At 37.8% G+C, this 19,734-nt stretch overlaps 1 protein-coding gene across 1 annotated transcript in view; it reads right to left on the bottom strand.

Moving 5' to 3' along the window:
* Positions 1-19,734, bottom strand: part of LNPEP (leucyl/cystinyl aminopeptidase) — a 58,871-nt gene that overhangs the window by 8,990 nt on the left and 30,147 nt on the right. Inside the window, exons 11-16 of the mRNA XM_005871527.2 lie at positions 14,109-14,292; positions 12,816-12,972; positions 5,212-5,396; positions 3,566-3,727; positions 825-965; positions 96-177 (exon numbers count right to left, since the gene is read on the bottom strand). Of these exons, the coding sequence (XP_005871589.1) occupies positions 96-177; positions 825-965; positions 3,566-3,727; positions 5,212-5,396; positions 12,816-12,972; positions 14,109-14,292 (911 nt within the window). The remainder of the gene's footprint in view (positions 1-95; positions 178-824; positions 966-3,565; positions 3,728-5,211; positions 5,397-12,815; positions 12,973-14,108; positions 14,293-19,734) is intronic.

Raw genomic sequence — 19,734 nt, 5'->3', positions numbered from 1 at the left:
GGAATTGGCATGAAAAGCCACCATCTGACTTAAACTGAGCAGCCTGAGAGGAAAGGTATACCCCATCTCCGTTAGCAGCATTTTATACAACTAACCTCCGACAAATGTGCCTTCGTTGAAAACAGGTGAGTTGATCCAGCAACAATACTTTGTATGGTATAGGAACCCAGATGGAACCTGAAGAAACACAAATACAAGAGCAAAAAGAGCAAAAAGTGAGGCAGCTGTTGGTAAGCTAAGTTCCCGAGTGCAAAGGAAATGCTTTCCTGAGAGCTACGTATGCCAAGGCAGAGTCGCGTCCCTCTGCTGGGAACAGCAGCTCCAGAAGTCGGGAGAAGTCCTACATGCACTTACTGCCTGTGGGAAGGAAAGGTGGGCACAAAAGGCAGGAGCTGGCAATACCCAGATAAATTATTAACCCATTTGAAATCATAGCAAACATCCTGAAATGTAATCATTGCTTTAAAAGAAAAAAAACCCTATCTGTGCTGTTTACCTGGGTGTGAGTTCTGAACTGATCCCTTGGCAATGAAGAGGCATTTTTCAACACACATAACTAAACCGCTCTTCTGAGTTAGCCCGTGCCCATGCTAAGCTAAGTGACCTGGAGTCGGGCATGGCTAGGCTTGATTAGTATCCAAATGTGATTCACATTATGGAATTATGCTTACAAATGTGAAAATTTCTGAGTGTTTTGGTTAAATGTTACTGAAGCATTTTCCTCTCACAGCAAATCATAAGGCCTGTGAACCAATACAACATTGGGAATAGTTTTCAAGTGCAGAGACTGGAAACACTAGGATCTGGAATTCTGAGACACTTACTTCTGTACAAGCTTGTTCCAGTTCTCTTTGACGAAATCCCATGCCAGTAGGTGTCCAGGGAAATGTCGGCCCACTGTTCTTATGACAAATGACAGCTTTTGTGTTCGGATGGTATCTCCACTGAGGCTAGTTTTCATTAACCTGAAAAGCGAACAGATTTAGCTTCCAAAATAACAATTCATGATGAAGTGATGACTGAACTTAGATTAGTGCTGGTCTCCTAATTAAAGCTCTGCAGCAATTCAAGGGATATCACTTTTGGGTTAGTCTAAGATTGATCAATAGATTGAAAACTTGTCATTTTTTTAAAAATGAAGAAAGAATTCACCAATGAGATAAGCATTTCAATATACTGTGACATAATAATACATACTTCTTGATATAGTAAAGACATTTGAGAAATAAACCCTGGTAGAATTTATAATTCTGAAGACTGATTTTTTTTCCTATTAAAAACCTTAACAGAAAAAAAATTGATTTTAATATAAGGTATATTATTACTCTTTAAAAACTGGGCTGTTTAAATAATATGAAAATGAAGACACATTTCAGAATATACTCTTGATATTGATAGTTATTATTTATTAATATTTCATATGTACCAGGTAATGTTTTAAATTGCTGACACAACAACACTTGAAAAAAGGTAATTATTACTATGCCCACTCTGTGAGAAACCGAGGTTATGTAATTGCCCCAGTTACACTGCTAGTAAATGCTGCAGCCTGGCATCTGAACACAAGCAGTTATCTACTGCGCTATGAAATCTGTGTATATAAAGAAAACACATTTCCCCCCCAAAATGCAGCAATACTTTTTAAAAAATATATTTTGATTTTTTTTTACAGAGAGGAAGGGAGAGGGACAGAGAGTTAGAAACATCGATGAGAGAGAAACATCGATCAGCTGCCTCTTGCACACCCCCCACTGGGGATGTGCCCGCAAAAAGGTACATGCCCTTGACCGGACTCAAACCTGGGACCCTTGAGTCCGCAGGCTGATGCTCTACCCACTGAGCCAAACCGGTCAGGGCGCAGCAATAGTTTTAATAGAAAGAAAACCCAAGTGCTCATCAAGCTGTGATGGGTTAAACAAATTGTGATGGAGACCTACTATGGAATGCTATGCACCCATGCAAACAAATGAAGTAGGCTTCATGAACTGACATGGCAAATCTCAGAGAAGATCATTGGCTGAAAGGACCATCACAAAACACTGGGGATAGTATAAACTATCCTAATATATATAAAAAGCCAGGTGCCGTCACCACTGGACGGATGACCAAACAGCAGGCTAGGGAGCTGAGGGAGTGGGAGCTGTGGGCCCAAATGACCAAAGGGCAGGTCCGGCTTTCACGGCATGGTGGATCGGGGCTGTGGAGGCTGAGGAGCCTCGGGGCAGGGGGCTGTGAGCATGGAGCTTCCCGGGGTGGCAGAGGTGGAGAAGCATTGCGGGGCAGGGGCGGTGGACTCAAGGTGGAGGAGCGGGGCGGGGGCTGTGAGTATGGCGAAGGAGTGTTGCGGCGGTGGCTGAGGCGGAGGAGTGTCACAGGGCGGTGGAGGTGGGGCAGGGGTTGTGATCATGGAGCTTCGTGGGGCAGTGAAGGAGGGTTGCAGGGCAGGGGCGGCTGATGCCAAGGAGCCTCGCAGGGCGGGGGCTGTGAGCTTGGAGGTTCAGGGGTCAGGGGCCACGGAGGTGGAGGAGCGATGCTGGGCGGCGGACATGGCCCTGATTGCAGCTAGGCCTAGGGATCCTAACCGCGCACGATTTAATCGTGTGCTGGGCCTCTAGTGTTGATATATAAATATACAGACCAGGATTGACACTGTTAGCAGAGAGAACAAGAATGGAAGTAAGGATCCTATGAGAGAATCATATGAGAGATACTTTCATGTTTTATTCCATTTTCTTAGATATTGTTTAAATACTTTATAATGGGAATTTATTAGTGTGTTATTTGTTTAAAACAAAATTATTACCAATTTAGAACAAACTTTTCTCTGCTTGGATCAGAGGCTGGCTACTACGTTAAGGAAAATAATTATTTACAGCGCATCCTTTGGAAAGTAGGTGTGGGCCGGTGCTGATGACATCTCTGGGACACTCTTAGGATTTATCTGAGTACATTTATACAAGAGAAGCAGTGACACATCAATGCCTCCCTCTGACCTTCCCAGCGCTGACCCTCAAGCTCCTTTCATATTTCCCTTGGATCCCGGTGCTCCTCTGCCCCACCACTGCTGGCTCCTGGGTCAGGAGGCCCTGCTCACTGCCCTTCTTTCGCCTGTGAAACTCCCATTTCCAGGTTTTGTCAGGTCAATATTAGAAAGGAAATGTCTGACAAGTTCATATGAAAGTAGAGCCTATACGCTTTTACATAATACCTTTTTCTGTAGTGTTTGCATTTTCAAAATGACAGCTTGGACAGAGCAATGCCTTGACCAGGAGAATGAAGCACTAACTGTGGAATGAAGACAACATGCCAAGGGGGCGAAGCCATGTTTAAGCATAAAGTAGGTGGGTGCTGGGATTCTGGGCAAAGCACCTTCTGCCTATCGGTCCAGTTCCTGAGCTGAAAGCCAGCACATGCAGGCTCTTTACCCTATTGACCAAGTCAGGTCTGGCCTGCGAGTAAAAGAAGGAAAAGGGAAATCCCAGAGGAAATGAGCTCTCCACCCGTGCAGCACAATGCTTTCATACTTTTGGTTTCTACACGTCCTATTCCTTGGTTGGTTTCATACCAGTAAAGTTTCCGTACATCCTCTGAGCTGGCAAGAGCTTCAAGTATTTTATTCTTCTCTGCTTCAGAGCCTATAGAGATGTACTTGCTTAAGAGGAACGACCAGCCGCTCTCAGTCCTTGCTCCGACTTTGAACACAGCAGTCATGACATCAGTAGGTAGGCTGTAAGAGAGGTACTCAAATGTGAGAACAAAAACATCCTAAATTCAAAGGTAAGGAAATGACTAGTGGTGATGTTTTAGGGGTCAGAGCAGAGCAGTACAAAAGAGTCTTCACTGTACAACTAACCAATAGTGAAAAAAATAGTTAATTTACTGGCTGCTACTTTCCTAGTTGGTGGGACTAGAAGAAATATGACTTCAATTTAATACAATAACTATTTGCTGAGCACCCACAAAGAACCAAGCAGGTGACTGGCTGGATAATGGAGAGGGGAAGAAAGAGACACAGTCTCTGCCTCTAGGAACTCGCAGGCTATCACAAAGTACAGAACAAGAAATATATTCATTACAATACAGTGTGTTAAGTTCCATGGTAGAAATATGGAGCGAGGGATTAGAAGAGGGGAGGGAACATAGTTTTCTGCCATTATTAAAATCTCTTTATCTGATGCTTGAATCTTTTTCCATAATGTCCAATAGGGAACCTAGAGAGAACCGATCATCATCAAACTGTTTTTACTAATTGCTAACTCCACCTGCTATGTTTTATTCCTAAATTAAAAGAGACTCTTTGACACCTCACACCCATTAGGATGGTTGCTATAAAACACACACAGACACACACACAGACACACACACACACACACACACAACCCAGAAAATAACAAGTGTTGGTGAGGATGTGGAGAAATTGGAAGGAACCCTTGTGCATTGTTGGCGGGAATGTAAAATGGTATAGCTGCTATGGGAAATAGTGTGTCAGTTTCTCAAAATATTAAAAATAGAATGACCATATGATCCAGCAATCCTACTTCTGGGTATATATTTGAAATAACTGAAAGCAGGGCTTCAAAAACATATATGTACATCCATGATCATAGCAGCATTATTGGTAAGAGCCAAAAGGTGGAAGCAACCCAAATATCTATTAGTGAATGAATGGGTAAGCAAAATGTGGTATATACATACAATGGATTGATTATTCAGCCTTAAAAAGGAAGAAAATTCTGACACATACCACAACATGGATAAAGCCTGAGGACATGTTAAGTGAAACAGCCAGTCACAGAAAAACAAATACTGTATGATTTCACATAAATGAGGCATTTAGAGCAGTACAAACTCATAAAATAGAAAGGAGAACGGTAGTTTCCAGGGGCTTGGGGAAAAGGGAAGGCGGGGACTTATTTGAGTAAGAAGTTTCGGTTTTGCAAGATAAAGTTCTGGAGATTTGTTGCACAACGAGGTGAATATGCTTATACTACCAACTTGTACATTTAAAATTTGTTAAGATAGGAAATGCTACATGTAATTTGCCACAAGAAAAAAAAAAGTCTTATTTGAGAACATAAGTGCCTAGAGTTCACACACATTAACACTCAGTTTTATAACATGTATGACCCAGGATGAAAAGATCCTGCTTTTAGTACATGATGTGAAGTAAAGATGAGGAAGAGAGTTCATCTGAGTAAAAGCACACCTCACCTTAGAGTTCCATTGGATGCAACCCACTCGTCAAACAGCTTCAAGGCAGTAGTGCTGCAGTTCTCTAGGTTGTGGACGCAGGCAAATTCTAGCAAGGCTGACCGCAACTCTCGAGCAGATGGGGAGCCATCATCAGTCCAATTTTGCTGCTGAATTTGGCTTTGAAGCAATTTAGATACCCTGGCCTAGAGAGACAAAATAGATTACAATGGAATAATAATAATTAGGACGACCAGGAAAATCAGGACAACTAGATCTCTTTTTCCCAACATTTACCCAAGAAGAAAAAGAGGGAGAGGGACAGAGATATTACTTATTAAATATCAACTGCCCACAAATAGCTGAGATGAACCATTCAATGACACAGTTTATACAAAAGGCTGCTATAGCCAACAGGGACTTTTAATGACATAATACAGAAAGAATTAATGGCTTCTCTGCAGTAAGGAACTTTTCTCCAGTGTATACTCAGCAAGAAGTTATTTTCCTGACCCAAAGTACCAACTGCTAGAAGGAAGTTGGAACTTCCTGACCTCGTGACTTTAGAATTCATAAATCGAAAAAGCAGTGTGAGAGAAAAATATAGTTCTTTACTGTTTAAATGTTTCTAAATCTAATATTAAATAAATACTTCAAATATTGATGCTGTAACAAATTAATCTAATTAGTGAGAAAATGAGTACTGTAGGAAAGTATAGTTGTTTATTGTTATTTTCTCTCCCAATATTTATAAAAAAAATTCTGAACCTACAGAAAAGCTACAATAGTACAATAGACACCCATATGCTAGATTCACTGTTTTTTAATACTCTTACATTTGCTTTGTTTCTATGTGCATGTAACACACATACATACATATATATTTTTATGGTTTTAGCTGAACCATGAGAGTAAGTTACAGATATCATGATATTTCATTTATAAATACTTTAGCATACAACTCCCAGAAATAAGAACATTCTCTATTATCACTCTGAAATAAATTCAGTTATTCAGTAATACTATCCACTATTTCAGTCCACTGTTAATAGTTTCTTCTGAATAAAATGTCATTCTTAAATGTATACTTATGGTATTAAGAAATCAATATAGCTATTTCTTTTTCATCTCTCCCACAACAAAAGTGTAAAAGCTGTTCATAGTATATGGAAATATTTCAATGTTGCTAGCTGTGGTACATGGGGAGGGGTGAGGACACACGGGTTTTTAAAAAATCATCATATAAAATATGCATGCATGAATGCTACTAAAAGGAACATAAATTTTAATATAAAATGCTTAGAGGTATTTTTTAGAAAACCTCATGGCTGTAAATAAGAAGAAACAAAATAAAAAAATTTACAGCCACATCCTGCCCGCAGGGTCTCGGGCAAGGGCAGTTCTTCTTTCCACTGGTTCCTCTTTAACAGCATCACCCTTATCACGTCTCATCTCAAGTAGTCAAGTACCACAGATGACCACATACAAAAAACTCAACCCCAGAAAAGTAGTTCAAGTTCTTCATAGAGCATTATATTCTTACAGAGTACCACTGTCAATACTTAAAATGAATCCTAGGCAGAGACTTGTAAACTGCGAGGCTATTTTCTCAGAAGACCTCTGAATAAATCTCTTGTGGAACTATGAGAATGGAATCAAGAATCCGTGCAAGGAGGACTCAAAGTTTGTGATGACATGATAACTTGCTATTGTTTGCTTGCTTCAAAAGTAATAAAAAGGAGAACAGACACCTTGTGGAATGTCTGAGTAAGCTTGTGAGTCATTGGGAGGATGTGAAGTGGAAACATAAAAGCGATGCAAACCCTCCTGGATACACATGACCACTTTGGTACATGCTGTCTTCACTGGCCTGACCTCAACAGCATCACAATAGAAAACCATCCCAAGTGACTGAAGCAAAAAAGAAACTTAAAAGTTACTCATAACTGTCAAATAAAAACAAAGAAGGGATGAGAAAGAAAAAAAGTCACATGCTTGAAATACTATTTTAAAGAGTTCAGTGGAGCCTGGCTGGTGTGGCTCAGTGGTTGAGCATCGACCCATGAACCAGGAGGTCATGGTTCGATTCCCTATCAGGGCACATGCTCGGGTCACAGGCTCAATCCCCAGTAGGGCACGTGCAGTAGGCAGCCCTTCAATGATTCTCTCTCATCATTGATGTTTCTATCTCTCTCCCCCTCTCTCTTCCTCTCTCTGAAATAAAAAACATTAAAAAAAAAGTTCAGCAGAGAAAAATGCCAATGCTCCTTGAGAATTAACTAAAACATAAAGAAGCCAGTACAAAAAAATGTCGTTGGGAAGGACTCGAGGCAAGAGGAGCATGAACCTTGAATAGGCTAATTCCTGAGCAGTTACTCCATCGGAATTACATGGCGAAATTTTACTAGTTATTCCCTGTTCACCAAGAGGAATTACCAAATAGTTGATTTGAAATATATTTCAAATGATAACATAATAGAGTAAAAGTAAAACATTTCCTTTTTAAAAAAGAATTAATTCTTTTTTAGAAAATTTCAGGTTATATTTTTAGTATTAACAAACCATAACAAGTGCTTTGAATTACCTTTGCCTTCTACAAATAAAATTAAAACTATTTTTTCCATGGTTCTAAATTAATTTTTGAAATTTAAACTCATTAAACATTAGAATCCCATCCTCTGATTCCATAAAATGAAAATGGCAAATGGGGAGAGGGAATGTAGATGCTACGCACAATTTAAGGAGTTAAACCTTTTGAATATTTTTCTCCTCTGACACTTAAGTAGGGTTATACAAATTACAAACATTGGATATGTAATAAAATACAACAACAACAGAAAATGATTTAAAAAATAAAACAGGGATAGATGCTGGCACTTATGCTATGTATTACATTTTGATTTACTACTTTAATTTTACACTGATATGCCCAGGGAGTTCTTTCGTGGGTCAACTGAGCTTCTTAAAAGTGAAGTGTCAGCCTCTATTGCAAAAGGTTATCCCACCAATCCCTCATACATACAAGAATGACAGACTTAGAAGTGATGAGACAGGAATACAGCTAGGATCAGATGTTAACATCATATGTGAACAATCTAACACAATTCAAGTGTGCCTCCAGCCCCTACCCACCACAACACCACAGCATACATCACAAAATGTGATATATGGGTATGTGCTACGTAGTTATGTGCAGCCTATACAACAAAATGACCAATAAATGTACATTCTGCTCTGGCGACAATGACATAAAAATTAGACACCAGTCCTAATCATAAATACTACTGAAGATTGGATGCAAAGACTCAAAAATGTCTGCCATTCCAATCTCCGACTACAGTGGGTCAGACTTCATATTTTGAGAGTTTTGATGCTACAAGAATGTCCTAAAATTTGAATAAGAATTTTAAAGAGACAGTTTCTCCCTCTGGATGAACTGAAACTAACCTTTTAACTAACCATCAAGCATATGCAATCTCCAGCAGTAAAAGGGCCTGTGGTCTTCCAAACACATACTCAGCCTCCCGTCCTCGCCTTCTGGACCCCACTCTGAAGTATGTTCTTAATAAACACATACCTGCCCAGCACACTGGAAGTCATCATCAGGAATGAAGATGCGGAGTTACTTGATTAGGAAAATATTCAAAAGGCTTAACTCCTTGAATTGTGTTTCGCATCTATAGTCTCAGCACAGGGCTAGCTTGAGGTAAGTTATCAAGTGCTTCCTGACACTGGGCCTCAACAGAGTTAAGGAGAGAGGCAGAGGAAGAGTAGCTTCTGGGCAGCTTCAGAGTAGATAAATATTCCGCCTTCTCTTAGAGTACATTCAGTACAACACTGTTCTTTAATACCGAAAAGAAGTGAGTAACATATACTAATACGGCTACCTATACTGGGTTGAACAGTACGCCCCCAAAAGTCATGTCTGACTGGAACCTGTGTCTGTGGCCTTATTTGGGACCAGGATTTTTGCAGATGTAAATAAATTAAGAGGAGGTCATACTGGATTATAGTGGGCCCAAACCTAATGATGGGTGCCCTTGCAAGAGGAAATTCAGACAAAGAAACACAGGAAGCATGCCATGTGAAGACAGAGGCAGACATTGTAGTAAGGCAATTACAACCTAAGGAATGCCAAGGATTGCTAGCAAGCCCCTGAAGCTGAGAGAGACACATGGAATAGATTCTCCCTCAGAAGAAACCAAACTTACCCTAATAACACTCTGATTTAAGGCTTCCAGAACTGTGAGAAAATAAAATTCTGTTGTTTTAAGACACCCAGTTTGTAATAATTTATTACGATGGCCCTAGGAAACTAATATATTACCCCAAATAGTGTTGATTTGATATGGCACTAATAACCCCAAAGTAGTTATAGAAATTCTATAATAAAAAATGTATACAATGAAGTACACTGATGCTGGATCATTTAGATATCCATATTGAAAAGAAAGTAATATTTATGTTTACCTCACACCATATACAAAAATCAATTCCAAATGGATCATGAATCTAAATATAAAAGGTAAAAAAAAGTTTTCAGAGGAAAACTTAGGAAAATATATTGGACTAGGCAGATTTCATACCTTAAAATTAAGAATTTATGTTAATTAAAAAAATCATTAAGAAAGTGAAAAAGCAAGCCAGAGTAGGAGAAGCTATTTAGAAGATATTTGCAAATATACATGATAAACAAAGGACTCATAAGTAGAATATATAAAGAAGTCTTAAAAAAAGAAGAAGAAATCTTACGTATCAATAAGAAAAAGGCAGACAATCCAATAGAAAAACAAATGAAAGACTTGGGTACAAGAGAGAATATCCAGCCCTGGCTGGGTGGCTTAGTTGGTTGGAGCATCGTTCCGTACACCAGAAGGTGATGGGCTTGGTTCCCAGTCAGGGCACATACCCAGGTTGCAGGTTCGACCCCTGGTCGGAGTGGGTGAGGGAGACAATTGATCAATGTTTCTCTCTCACATCTATGTTTCTCTCTCTTTCCCTTCCTCTCTCTAAAATTCAATATAAAAAAAGAGAGAGAACACCCAATGGTCAATTAACATATCAAAAGGAATTCATCTTCACTTAGGGCACTGGTTCTCAACCTTCCTAATGCCTCGACCCTTTAATACAGTTCCTCATGTTGTGGTGACCCCCAATTTCATTGTTACAAATTGAACATAATTAAAGCATTGTGATTAATCACAAAAACAATATGTAATTATATATGTGTTTTCCGATGGTCTTAGGCGACCCCTGTGAAAGGGCCGTTCGACCCCCAAAGGGGTCGCGACCCACAGGTTGAGAACCGCTGACTTAGGGAAATATAAATTAAAGCCAAAATTACAATACTATGGTGCACCCATCCAAATGGCTAAAAGAAAAAGGTTACTATTAATATAAGTGTTGACAAATAATAGATCCAGAATAGACCTTGAATTCTCATACACTGCTGATGGAGTGTTAAATTGGTGTAACTCTGAAAAATGATTTGGTAGTACAGCATTAACCATGCATATGTTTTGATTCAGCAATTCCATTTTCCAGACACATACCCCATAGAAACTCATCAAAGACATGTATAAGAATATTCATAGTTGCCGTAACCGGTTTGGCTCAGTGGATAGAGCATCGGCCTGCGGACTCCAGGGTCCCGGGTTCGATTCCGGTCAAGGGCATGTGCCTTGGTTGCGGGCACATCCCCAGTGGGGAGTGTGCAGGAGGCAGCTGGTCGATGTTTCTCTCTCATCGATGTTTCTAACTCTCTGTCCCTCTCCCTTCCTCTCTGTAAAAAATCAATAAAATATATTTAAAAAAAAAAGAATATTCATAGCAACACTTTTTATAATAGCTCCAAACTCCAAACAACCCAAATGTCCATCTACAGTAGCTGAACTGGCTAACAAATGGCCAATTTCTTTAATAAACTAATAGTAGAAAGTCTGTGTCAGATTATAACTTTGCCCCAAAGAGACCAATAAGTTAGCTGTATACTTCTTGTAAATGCACATCAGTACTATAAAAAATACTGTTACTAACATTTTAGGTATAAAAGAAATCTCATATAGTAAGTTGACAATTTCATTTTCAAGGAAGTAACTAGATGTGGGTCTATAATTTTAAACCTTAAGCACATGGTCTCCAAGCTTTTCAATCTGTTTTAATTTAAAATCTGAGTTTAAAAGAGAATGATAGCAAAAAAGAAAAAGCTTTGATATTTCCCAACCAAAAGGTATCATTGGAAAGATGACATTGTTAGAATACAAATTAGTTTAAAATATACCAACGTAAGGCAAAGAAGAGGTTTTGAAGTAAAACCAATGTGGGTTAGAATCTCAGCTTTATAATTGACTAGGTAAGTGACTTTGGGGAAGTTATTTAGTCTCCTCATTTATCTCATGAAGGTAGAAATATCCATTTGGCATTGTATGAGGATCAAACAAGGTAATCAACACTAAGCACTAAGCATGGTGTACAGAATATAATAAACACTGACATGTACTTGTTTCTGGAGTGTCTCGCTCATTTATTCATTCCACATTTACTGAATGCCACTATGGGCTGGGGCACATTCCAGGAGCTGGTTTTTATTAAGGCTGGCAGTTAAAGCCTTATGAAATAGGAGAATGATAAAAATCTATCAATTAGAAGAAACCTCAGAAATCATCTAACTTAAGAATCTCACTTATGGGTAGGGCTGGGGCTGGTTCCTTTGGAGTCAGATCAGAAACTTGTGAGGGACGGTGTTTTTCAAGCTCCATATGGCCCACCTGCCCTACATTCCCTTCCCCCACTGAGAATCATGCCTGTGATAAGAACTCATCATAAGGGGTACACAGTAGATCAGTAAAAGTGGCAGAAAGGAGATTGTTTAAAAAAAAAAAGATTTAATCCAACCCCTTCCTTTTACCAGTGAAGACACCCAAACCCTAAAAGACTTAATCTAATTCCTGGTCCAATACTTTCTTCCTTTTCCTGAAAGCTGCCTTTTACTTGGTCCCTGGAAAACCTGACTAGTTTACAAAGCAAACCCTGTGGTCAGAATGTGCTGATTTAGAGAAGTGGATAAAACAAAGGATGCATCACTCCCTTCCAAGCTTTTAAAGACTCAGCCAACAGTTTAACACTGAAAGTGTCTAAAATAACGACTGTTAAGATCAGGCAACTGTTTTTTTTAAAAAGGTAAAACAGATTCCAATACCAAGACTCCCTTACTGCTTTGCAGAGAAATACCAGCATCCTCATCCATAAGACAGGTATCAGAAGGGCTCCTAAACAATAATCCCAATACAAACATGACTGTCATTTAATATTGACTACTAGGATATTAATGGGAGCACTGCTTTTCAAAAGGGTCCATTTAAAGCATTTACTATATAAAAATTTGAAAAGAAAAAGTTTCTTTTCATGTGACAGCAGTATGAGAAATCTATATGTTGATATTCAAACAAGACCACATCATGCTAAGCCTTTATCAACTCTTCATGGTAAGCAATGATATTTTGATTAAAAATAAAGATTTCTTGGAAAGTGAAGAAAATGGAATTTCATTCCTTTTTAAGCCTATTACTGAATAACCACATTAAAAGCAATTAACAAAGAGAAGCTGGCAAAAAAGGCAGACTCACCACCAGTCTTGAGGCCAGATCCATATAACCTAGTTTTTCAAGGAGGTTATAGATGAGGCCTGTCTGAAACAGGGTTTCAGTGATGGGTGCAGTATGGGTCTCATTTCCAAGATAACCAATCAAATCAAAGGCCTTCCGAAGAGGCACTTTGCCTAGCCTAAAGGGTAAAAGAACAGAAAAAGTAAACATGCTGAGAAAGGCAGATGAATTGTATGCATGCTGAGAAGTTTTATGGTCAGATAGTGTCTTGAAGACCTAAAATTTAAGCTTAGAGTGTCATTCTGTAAAATTAGACTAAATATGATTACCTTTGATTAAGTTCATGTGTGTGACCCAAGGTTAAAGACACATTTCAGAAAAAAATGATAAATAATTGCTCCATTTTTATTCCATGTCACCTGTAAATTGCTAACTCAGGAATTACGACATCTTAGATGAGAAATGATTCAAAGTACTAATTTTATTTGCTTTTTAAATTTCTTATATTTACCAGGTGAGCACAGGTGGCATAAGGAGAATTTAAAAAAGAAAGAAAATTATTTATATGGGAATTTATTTGTCAAACTTGTTAAAGTGAGGTCCACTATTAATTTATGCTGAGTACATCCTTAAAATCAACCATTTTATAGAAATCATAACAATGATGGCTGAGATAATATAATGTCATTTCATTAAAAAAAAAAAAAGAACCAAAATAGGAAGGTCAAGAGCAGTCAGAAGGAACACTTTTGAATATTCCTTGTGTTTCTAGATCCATTAAAAACCTAAATTGGTAATATTCCTCTTCTGAAGGTTCTCTATACACAAGGTCTCTGCCATTCTTGGCTTTGGGATTCCAGTAGCACACGAGGTGATGGAGGAGGCAAGTGGTACATAAATAAGGAGGCTCCAGATATAAGAACTGCCCCTCAAACTAGTGAGTAAGCACTAAGCATCACACAAACCAAGTGCTGCTTGAAAAGAATTCTATCAATAAGTAAAACAAAGCCTGAACTACATCAACTTATTCAGCAATATGGGTCGTGCTTGTTGGCATCTATATTCTTGAAATGTTATGTACATCTTGTTACTTAACTGTTCAATATTTGTAGCTAATTTTTCACTATAGATTATAAAGTCCCTCAAGGCAAGGACTATGCCTGACATTTTCCAGTTCCTCCAAAATGACGTATACCTAACAGGCAATACATGATACAGGCTAGTTCTTTTGAACTTTTTTTCTAAAATGTTCTTTTTTCTCAATATCACTTGTTTAAAAAACAAACAAACAAAATAAAACCAAAAATACTCTACCCTGCAAGTTCAAAGATGTTGTTGATGAGGTTGGCTCGGTCTTTGTCACTCAGGACATAAGGATTTATTTTCAACTGTTTGATTAGTGCATCCCAATCATCATCTGCATAATGTACAATATAATAGCCAGTCATGTTTGTATTGACTTTGATCCACTGTACTTCTTCTGTAAGATTGATGACATCTAATACAGATAAAAAAATGAGAGAGAGAGAGAGAGAGAGAGAGAGAGAGAGAGAGAGAGAAGGGTAATAGGGTAAGAAAAAAATTAAACAAATGCTTTGTTTCAAAGTTAATATGGTATATTTTTATATTTAATTATCCTACTAAGAAACTAAAACTCTGCCTTTTAATGCTGTTATTTTCACATTAACAAAGATTACCACTCACTCATTTAATAATTACTGGTATTTATTTAATGGTGAACAAGGTACTTCTGTCTCTTCTCGCATAGATCTTACAGTTTACTGTAACCAGGTAGGTAGAATTCATATAAATGTTATTGATGGAAAAAGAAAATATGATATTCTATGGAAGTACATAGAAGAAATGCTTCATTCCCTAGGGAAGTTAGGAGATTTCCTGGAAGAAATGACTGTTAAGTTGAGACTTCAAGATATATAGATGTTAGCTAGGTAAAGAGTGTTCAAGACCCAAAGAGAAAGTATACATGGTGTCCATGCACTGAACTGGCTCCCAAGTTCATTGTGGCTAAAGGAGAGAAGCAGGGAGAAAGGGAAAATGTGTGTGGGGTGGGGCAGCAGGGGAAGATCAAGAGAGAACTACATAAAATGTGTTCCATTGCAGCCTTTGTCTTTATGTTAGCAAAGGAAGAACAAATAAAGCCATTTTAAAAAGTCACATAATTCAAATCTAGCAAAATAAACTTTAGGGAAGGATTAATGTCTCAACACGCACAAATAAAAAATAACTGAGTGAAAATAATAGAAAAGTGATTTGCATTTTTTTGGTCCAAACCATTACATATATAAATGCTGACAGAATTGTTAGAAATTTATATGGAATGATTTCAATTAATTTATAATTAATAGGGAGGAACAAACTATATGACTACAAAAATGTATTACTACAAAAGCTAACTACAAAATATATGTAATAAATTTTAAAGTCCTTAAAAATACTAATCAAGAAATGTCCTTTGAAGTTGCAACAAGGACATGATTTTAATATAACAGTTGAAGGTATACTCCTAAGTGCCTTAAGGTTTACTATTTATTAGAATACTAGAGGCCCAGTGCACCAATTCATGCATGGGTGGGGTCTGGCAGGGGAAGGGTGTGTACAGGAGGCAGCCAATCAATAATTCTCTCTCATCATTGATGTTTCTATCTCCCTCCCTCTCTCTACCTCTCTGAAATAAAAATATATTTTTAAAAAATTATAAGAGAACTGGTGCAGCCACTGTGGAAGACAGTATGGAGTTTACTCAAAAAGTTAAAAATGGAACTCCCATTTGACCCAGTAATTCCACTTCTAGGAATATATCCCAAGAAAGCAGAAACACCAACCAGAAAGGATATATGCACCCCTATGTTCATAGCAGCACAATTTACTAAGATTTGGAAACAGCTTAAGTGCCCGTCAGCAGATGAGTAGATTAAAAAACTGTGGTACATCTACACAATGGAATACTATGCCGCTGTAAAAAAGGAACTTTTACCATTTGCAACAACATGGATGGAACTGAAGAGCATTATGCTAAGCGAAATAAGCCAGTTGGAGAAAGATAAATATCACATGATCTCACTCATATGTGTAATATAATGATCAACATAATTTGATGAACAAGAATAGACCGATCTACAGACAAATGGTAGGGGAAGGGGGGTTAGAGAGCAACTAAAGGACTTGTATGCATGCATATTAGCATAACCAATGGACACAGACACTGGGGCAGTGGGGGCTTGCTCAGGGTGGGGATGGCTGGGGGGGGGTCAATTGGGGGAAAAGGAGAAATATGTAAAACTTGAGACAATAAAAAACCCTCAATGAAATAAAAAAAAATTATAAGAGAAAGAGGAGTAGAGAGATAAGAAAAATAATCTAAACTCAGATAATAATAGCACTTTGGGGTATATTTCCTGCCAAGATTTTTCCTATACACAATTTAATTAATGTAATATTCCATACTATGGATCTATATATATGCATTCATTTTTATACTTCATTTTCATCTATCAGATTCCACCCCCTGCCATTTTTCCATTGTCTTCCTATGCAGTATTCAAATATCTTCATAATAAGTCTATTTCAAGACCTACCATAGGTTTAGGAGTTTCCTATTTGGAAACATTAGGCTGTTTTAAAATTTTCACTATCATAATAATGCTGTGTGAAGGTTTTTGCACATATATTTTAGAAACACACTTAAATCCTTTAGTGTATGACATCTTAGGGTCTATCAACTTCAAAAGCATGAATTATTAAAATTTATCAGATCAGATTCTCTTAATATTTTATTTATTCTACTGAAACTACAAAAGATGTTTAAGATGGAAAAGACTTACATTCTGATTTTGTCTTAACATGACATATCTCAGACAATGTATTTTTCATTTAAAAATTCCATACTAATTTCTGTTTTATTGCTAATATAGCAGAAAAATCAATTATATTAATATAGTCTATTCCTTTTTCTAGAGCAGAATGAAGTTCTAAGGAATAACTGTGATGGCAACAGTAGCTGCTCCAAGTAGAAGACATTTTTAACAAAACTATGACTAAAGAAATTAACTTTATCATTAGCTAATGCAAAAATATCAACACTCACCAGGTCACCAAACACAATTTTCTACAGATCTTTTATCAAGAAAGGACCTTGGGGAGGAATGAAGAGCTCCAACTCTCCCTTTCTCTTAAAAGGAGGCAAGTAATGACAAGTATGGCATTTTTCCCACTGGATGGATGCGAGAAAATATTGAGAATCTGGCCGATAAGCAAGCAACTTGAGTGTTGTAAACCTAGCCAAGTCCAAATGGTAGAAAGGAGAAATGCAGCTGGGAGTGTACTTGAAATTATTACTGTCATCTCGATGACAGAATATAAAGCAGTACAGCCAACAGCACAGAGAGGAGAGCTATCATATAAAGAGTCAACATGTTCGTCTTTTTCAGGTCTTCTGAATGATCCAGAATAGAGATCCTTAAAACCACGGGTATCAAAAAATAATAGCTTTGCTCACAAGGGAGGTAACTACGTCCTGTAGCTCAAATGTGGATGCGGCTACCCTCATATGTTTTTAATTTATTATAATCATTAACAGATTAACAGTTCAATTTTCACAATCCATTGAGTAGTAAAAAAGAATGAGCAATTCCAATGTTAAATGGCAGAAGCCCAGATGAAGTAATCTAATATTGATTTTAAAAAGCCATGTGTCCATGAGTTATGAAAATCAACTACTGTTTTATAAAGAAACATTACAGCACAAAAACAAAAATCATGTTTTTACTAGAAAGTCACAAAATTTCCTGTGTAGTTTGCTCCAGAGGACTAGCACGAGACATACGACATACAGGCTGAACTGCATCCCCTCTTGTTCAAAAGCATTCCTTTCTGCAAAGCTCCTTTCTTCTCCTTTATTTTATTAGCGGGGGTTGGGGGGGGGGGCGAGAGTAGAGAAAGGCACATGATAAATATCTTAATTCTATGATTTTCCTTCTTTTTTCCAGTTGCCTCTCACTACAATGACATGTCTTTTAATTTTGGGGAAATATTTCTGGCACAGTGATATCCTTTTAGAAACATGAATGTTTCAAGTTAGATTTCGTATAAAAACTTCCTATAGTTAAAGAGCTTAGAGGTCTGAGTAAGATGTGGATCGAGACTGAGACAGAGATAGAAGTGGGGGGGGGGGGAAGAAAAGGGAGAGGGAGACACATTTTTAGTATAATTTTCTCAATATGTAGCTTAAAGAAAAAAAAAAGGCCCCTTTCAGACCTTTTTATTTTTAATCCTCACCCGAGGACATGATTAGAGAGAGAGAGAAAAACATCAATGTGAGAGAGAAATATAGATCAGTTGCCTTCTATACAGGATCTTGAACCTACAACCCAGATATGTGTCCTGAACAGGAATCAAACCAGCAGCTTTCGGTGCACAAGACGATGCTTAACCAACTGAGACACTCCAGCCGGGCCTTTTCAGGCCTTCTTCTGCACAACTATTAATTGTTCAAAATTCATGTATGCAGGGAAGTGACAAAAATATTAACCAAATACAGTATAACTCTTATATTTGACTGAACTAATGGACTACCCCTGGAACACATGGGACTATAATATAGATTTAACAGACTACCAAGATAACACCCTGTACTAAAGTCATATGACATAAAATAAGCCTTTGTAGCCACCGCCTCGGCTACATTTCTTTTGAGAACAGAAAAAGTTAAAAAAATTAAAATAACAGTGATTCTCACTGAAGTATCAGGAACCAAGAAGAGCCAACTGTCCCTTAGGGTCCAACATTTTTTTGTGAGGATAGAACATTTTCAATGTGGACCCTCAAAATCCAAAATGCCAGGGATGAAAGCAGCAGCAGCAGCAGCAGTACAGGAAATCACACAGTTGAGAAGAGGAACCAACAGACACCACTTTCATCATGTATTGGCTCAGTTACAGCTCTAGATTAAACCAATTATATTATAGTGCATTTTGTATATTTTCCTGTACCAACAATATTTTGAAATGAAAGGAAACAGAAGATATAATTTCATTAGGCTTTGAATGCTCTTTTCCTAGAACTTTTTACAGTGAGATTTGAAATTGAGTCACTTCACTATAGACAAGATTTATTCATTCAATAAATGTTTATGTGCCTACTGGGTGTTAAGGTTGCAAAACTGATTCATATAGTCATGATATCTACCTTCAATAGGCGACATATCTAATGTGGGGACAGATACTAGTATAAGTGAAACAGTACTTAAAGTATACAAAAGTAGAGAAGTAGAGAATGTTATTAAAGGAGCAAGCAATGGGTGTGAACCTAGATCTGAAGAATGAATAGGAGTAAATCAAGGGAGTGGGGAGGCAAGAGTTTTCTTCCAGGCGACAAAACAGCATAAACAAAGGCCACCCAGAGACAAGAGGAAGAATGGCCTGTTTGAGTTGCTCAAACTATTTTTGTGCGGCGGAAACACAGAATGTCAGGTAAGGGCTGAGAAAGAAAAGGCTATAAAGAAAAATATGAGCTAGACTTGGGGATGTGAATCTCAAAGAGTTTAAAAGGCTCACATGTAAACTGAGCTAAAAAGTAAAGGGTTAATAAATCAGTTATCTTATTGTCCAATTACTTCTAATACCACCAAAAACTTACAGATTACCAGGACGCTTGCAAAATATCTTTATTGGTCCCTTTCAAACAGGGAAATGAGATTATTTCTTCTCTCTTAGGTTAGAGACTATTCTTGCAGGGCTCACTTAAAGTATGCAGATTTGTTTTCATTTCATTTTTTTCCTGGCCGGTATTTCTAAGTGGTTAGACTTAGAGCGTCAGCCTGTTCACAGAAAGCTCCAGATTCGATTCCAGTCAAGGACATATACCTGGCTTGCGGGTTTGTTCCCTGGCCACAGTGAGGGTACATGTGAGAGACAACCAATTG

Source organism: Myotis brandtii, unplaced genomic scaffold (genome assembly GCF_000412655.1).
Source record: "Myotis brandtii unplaced genomic scaffold, ASM41265v1 scaffold344, whole genome shotgun sequence".
NCBI lineage: Eukaryota > Metazoa > Chordata > Mammalia > Chiroptera > Vespertilionidae > Myotis > Myotis brandtii.
Note: the sequence above shows the minus strand (reverse complement) of the source record. Positions and strands in the feature narration are given on the sequence as shown.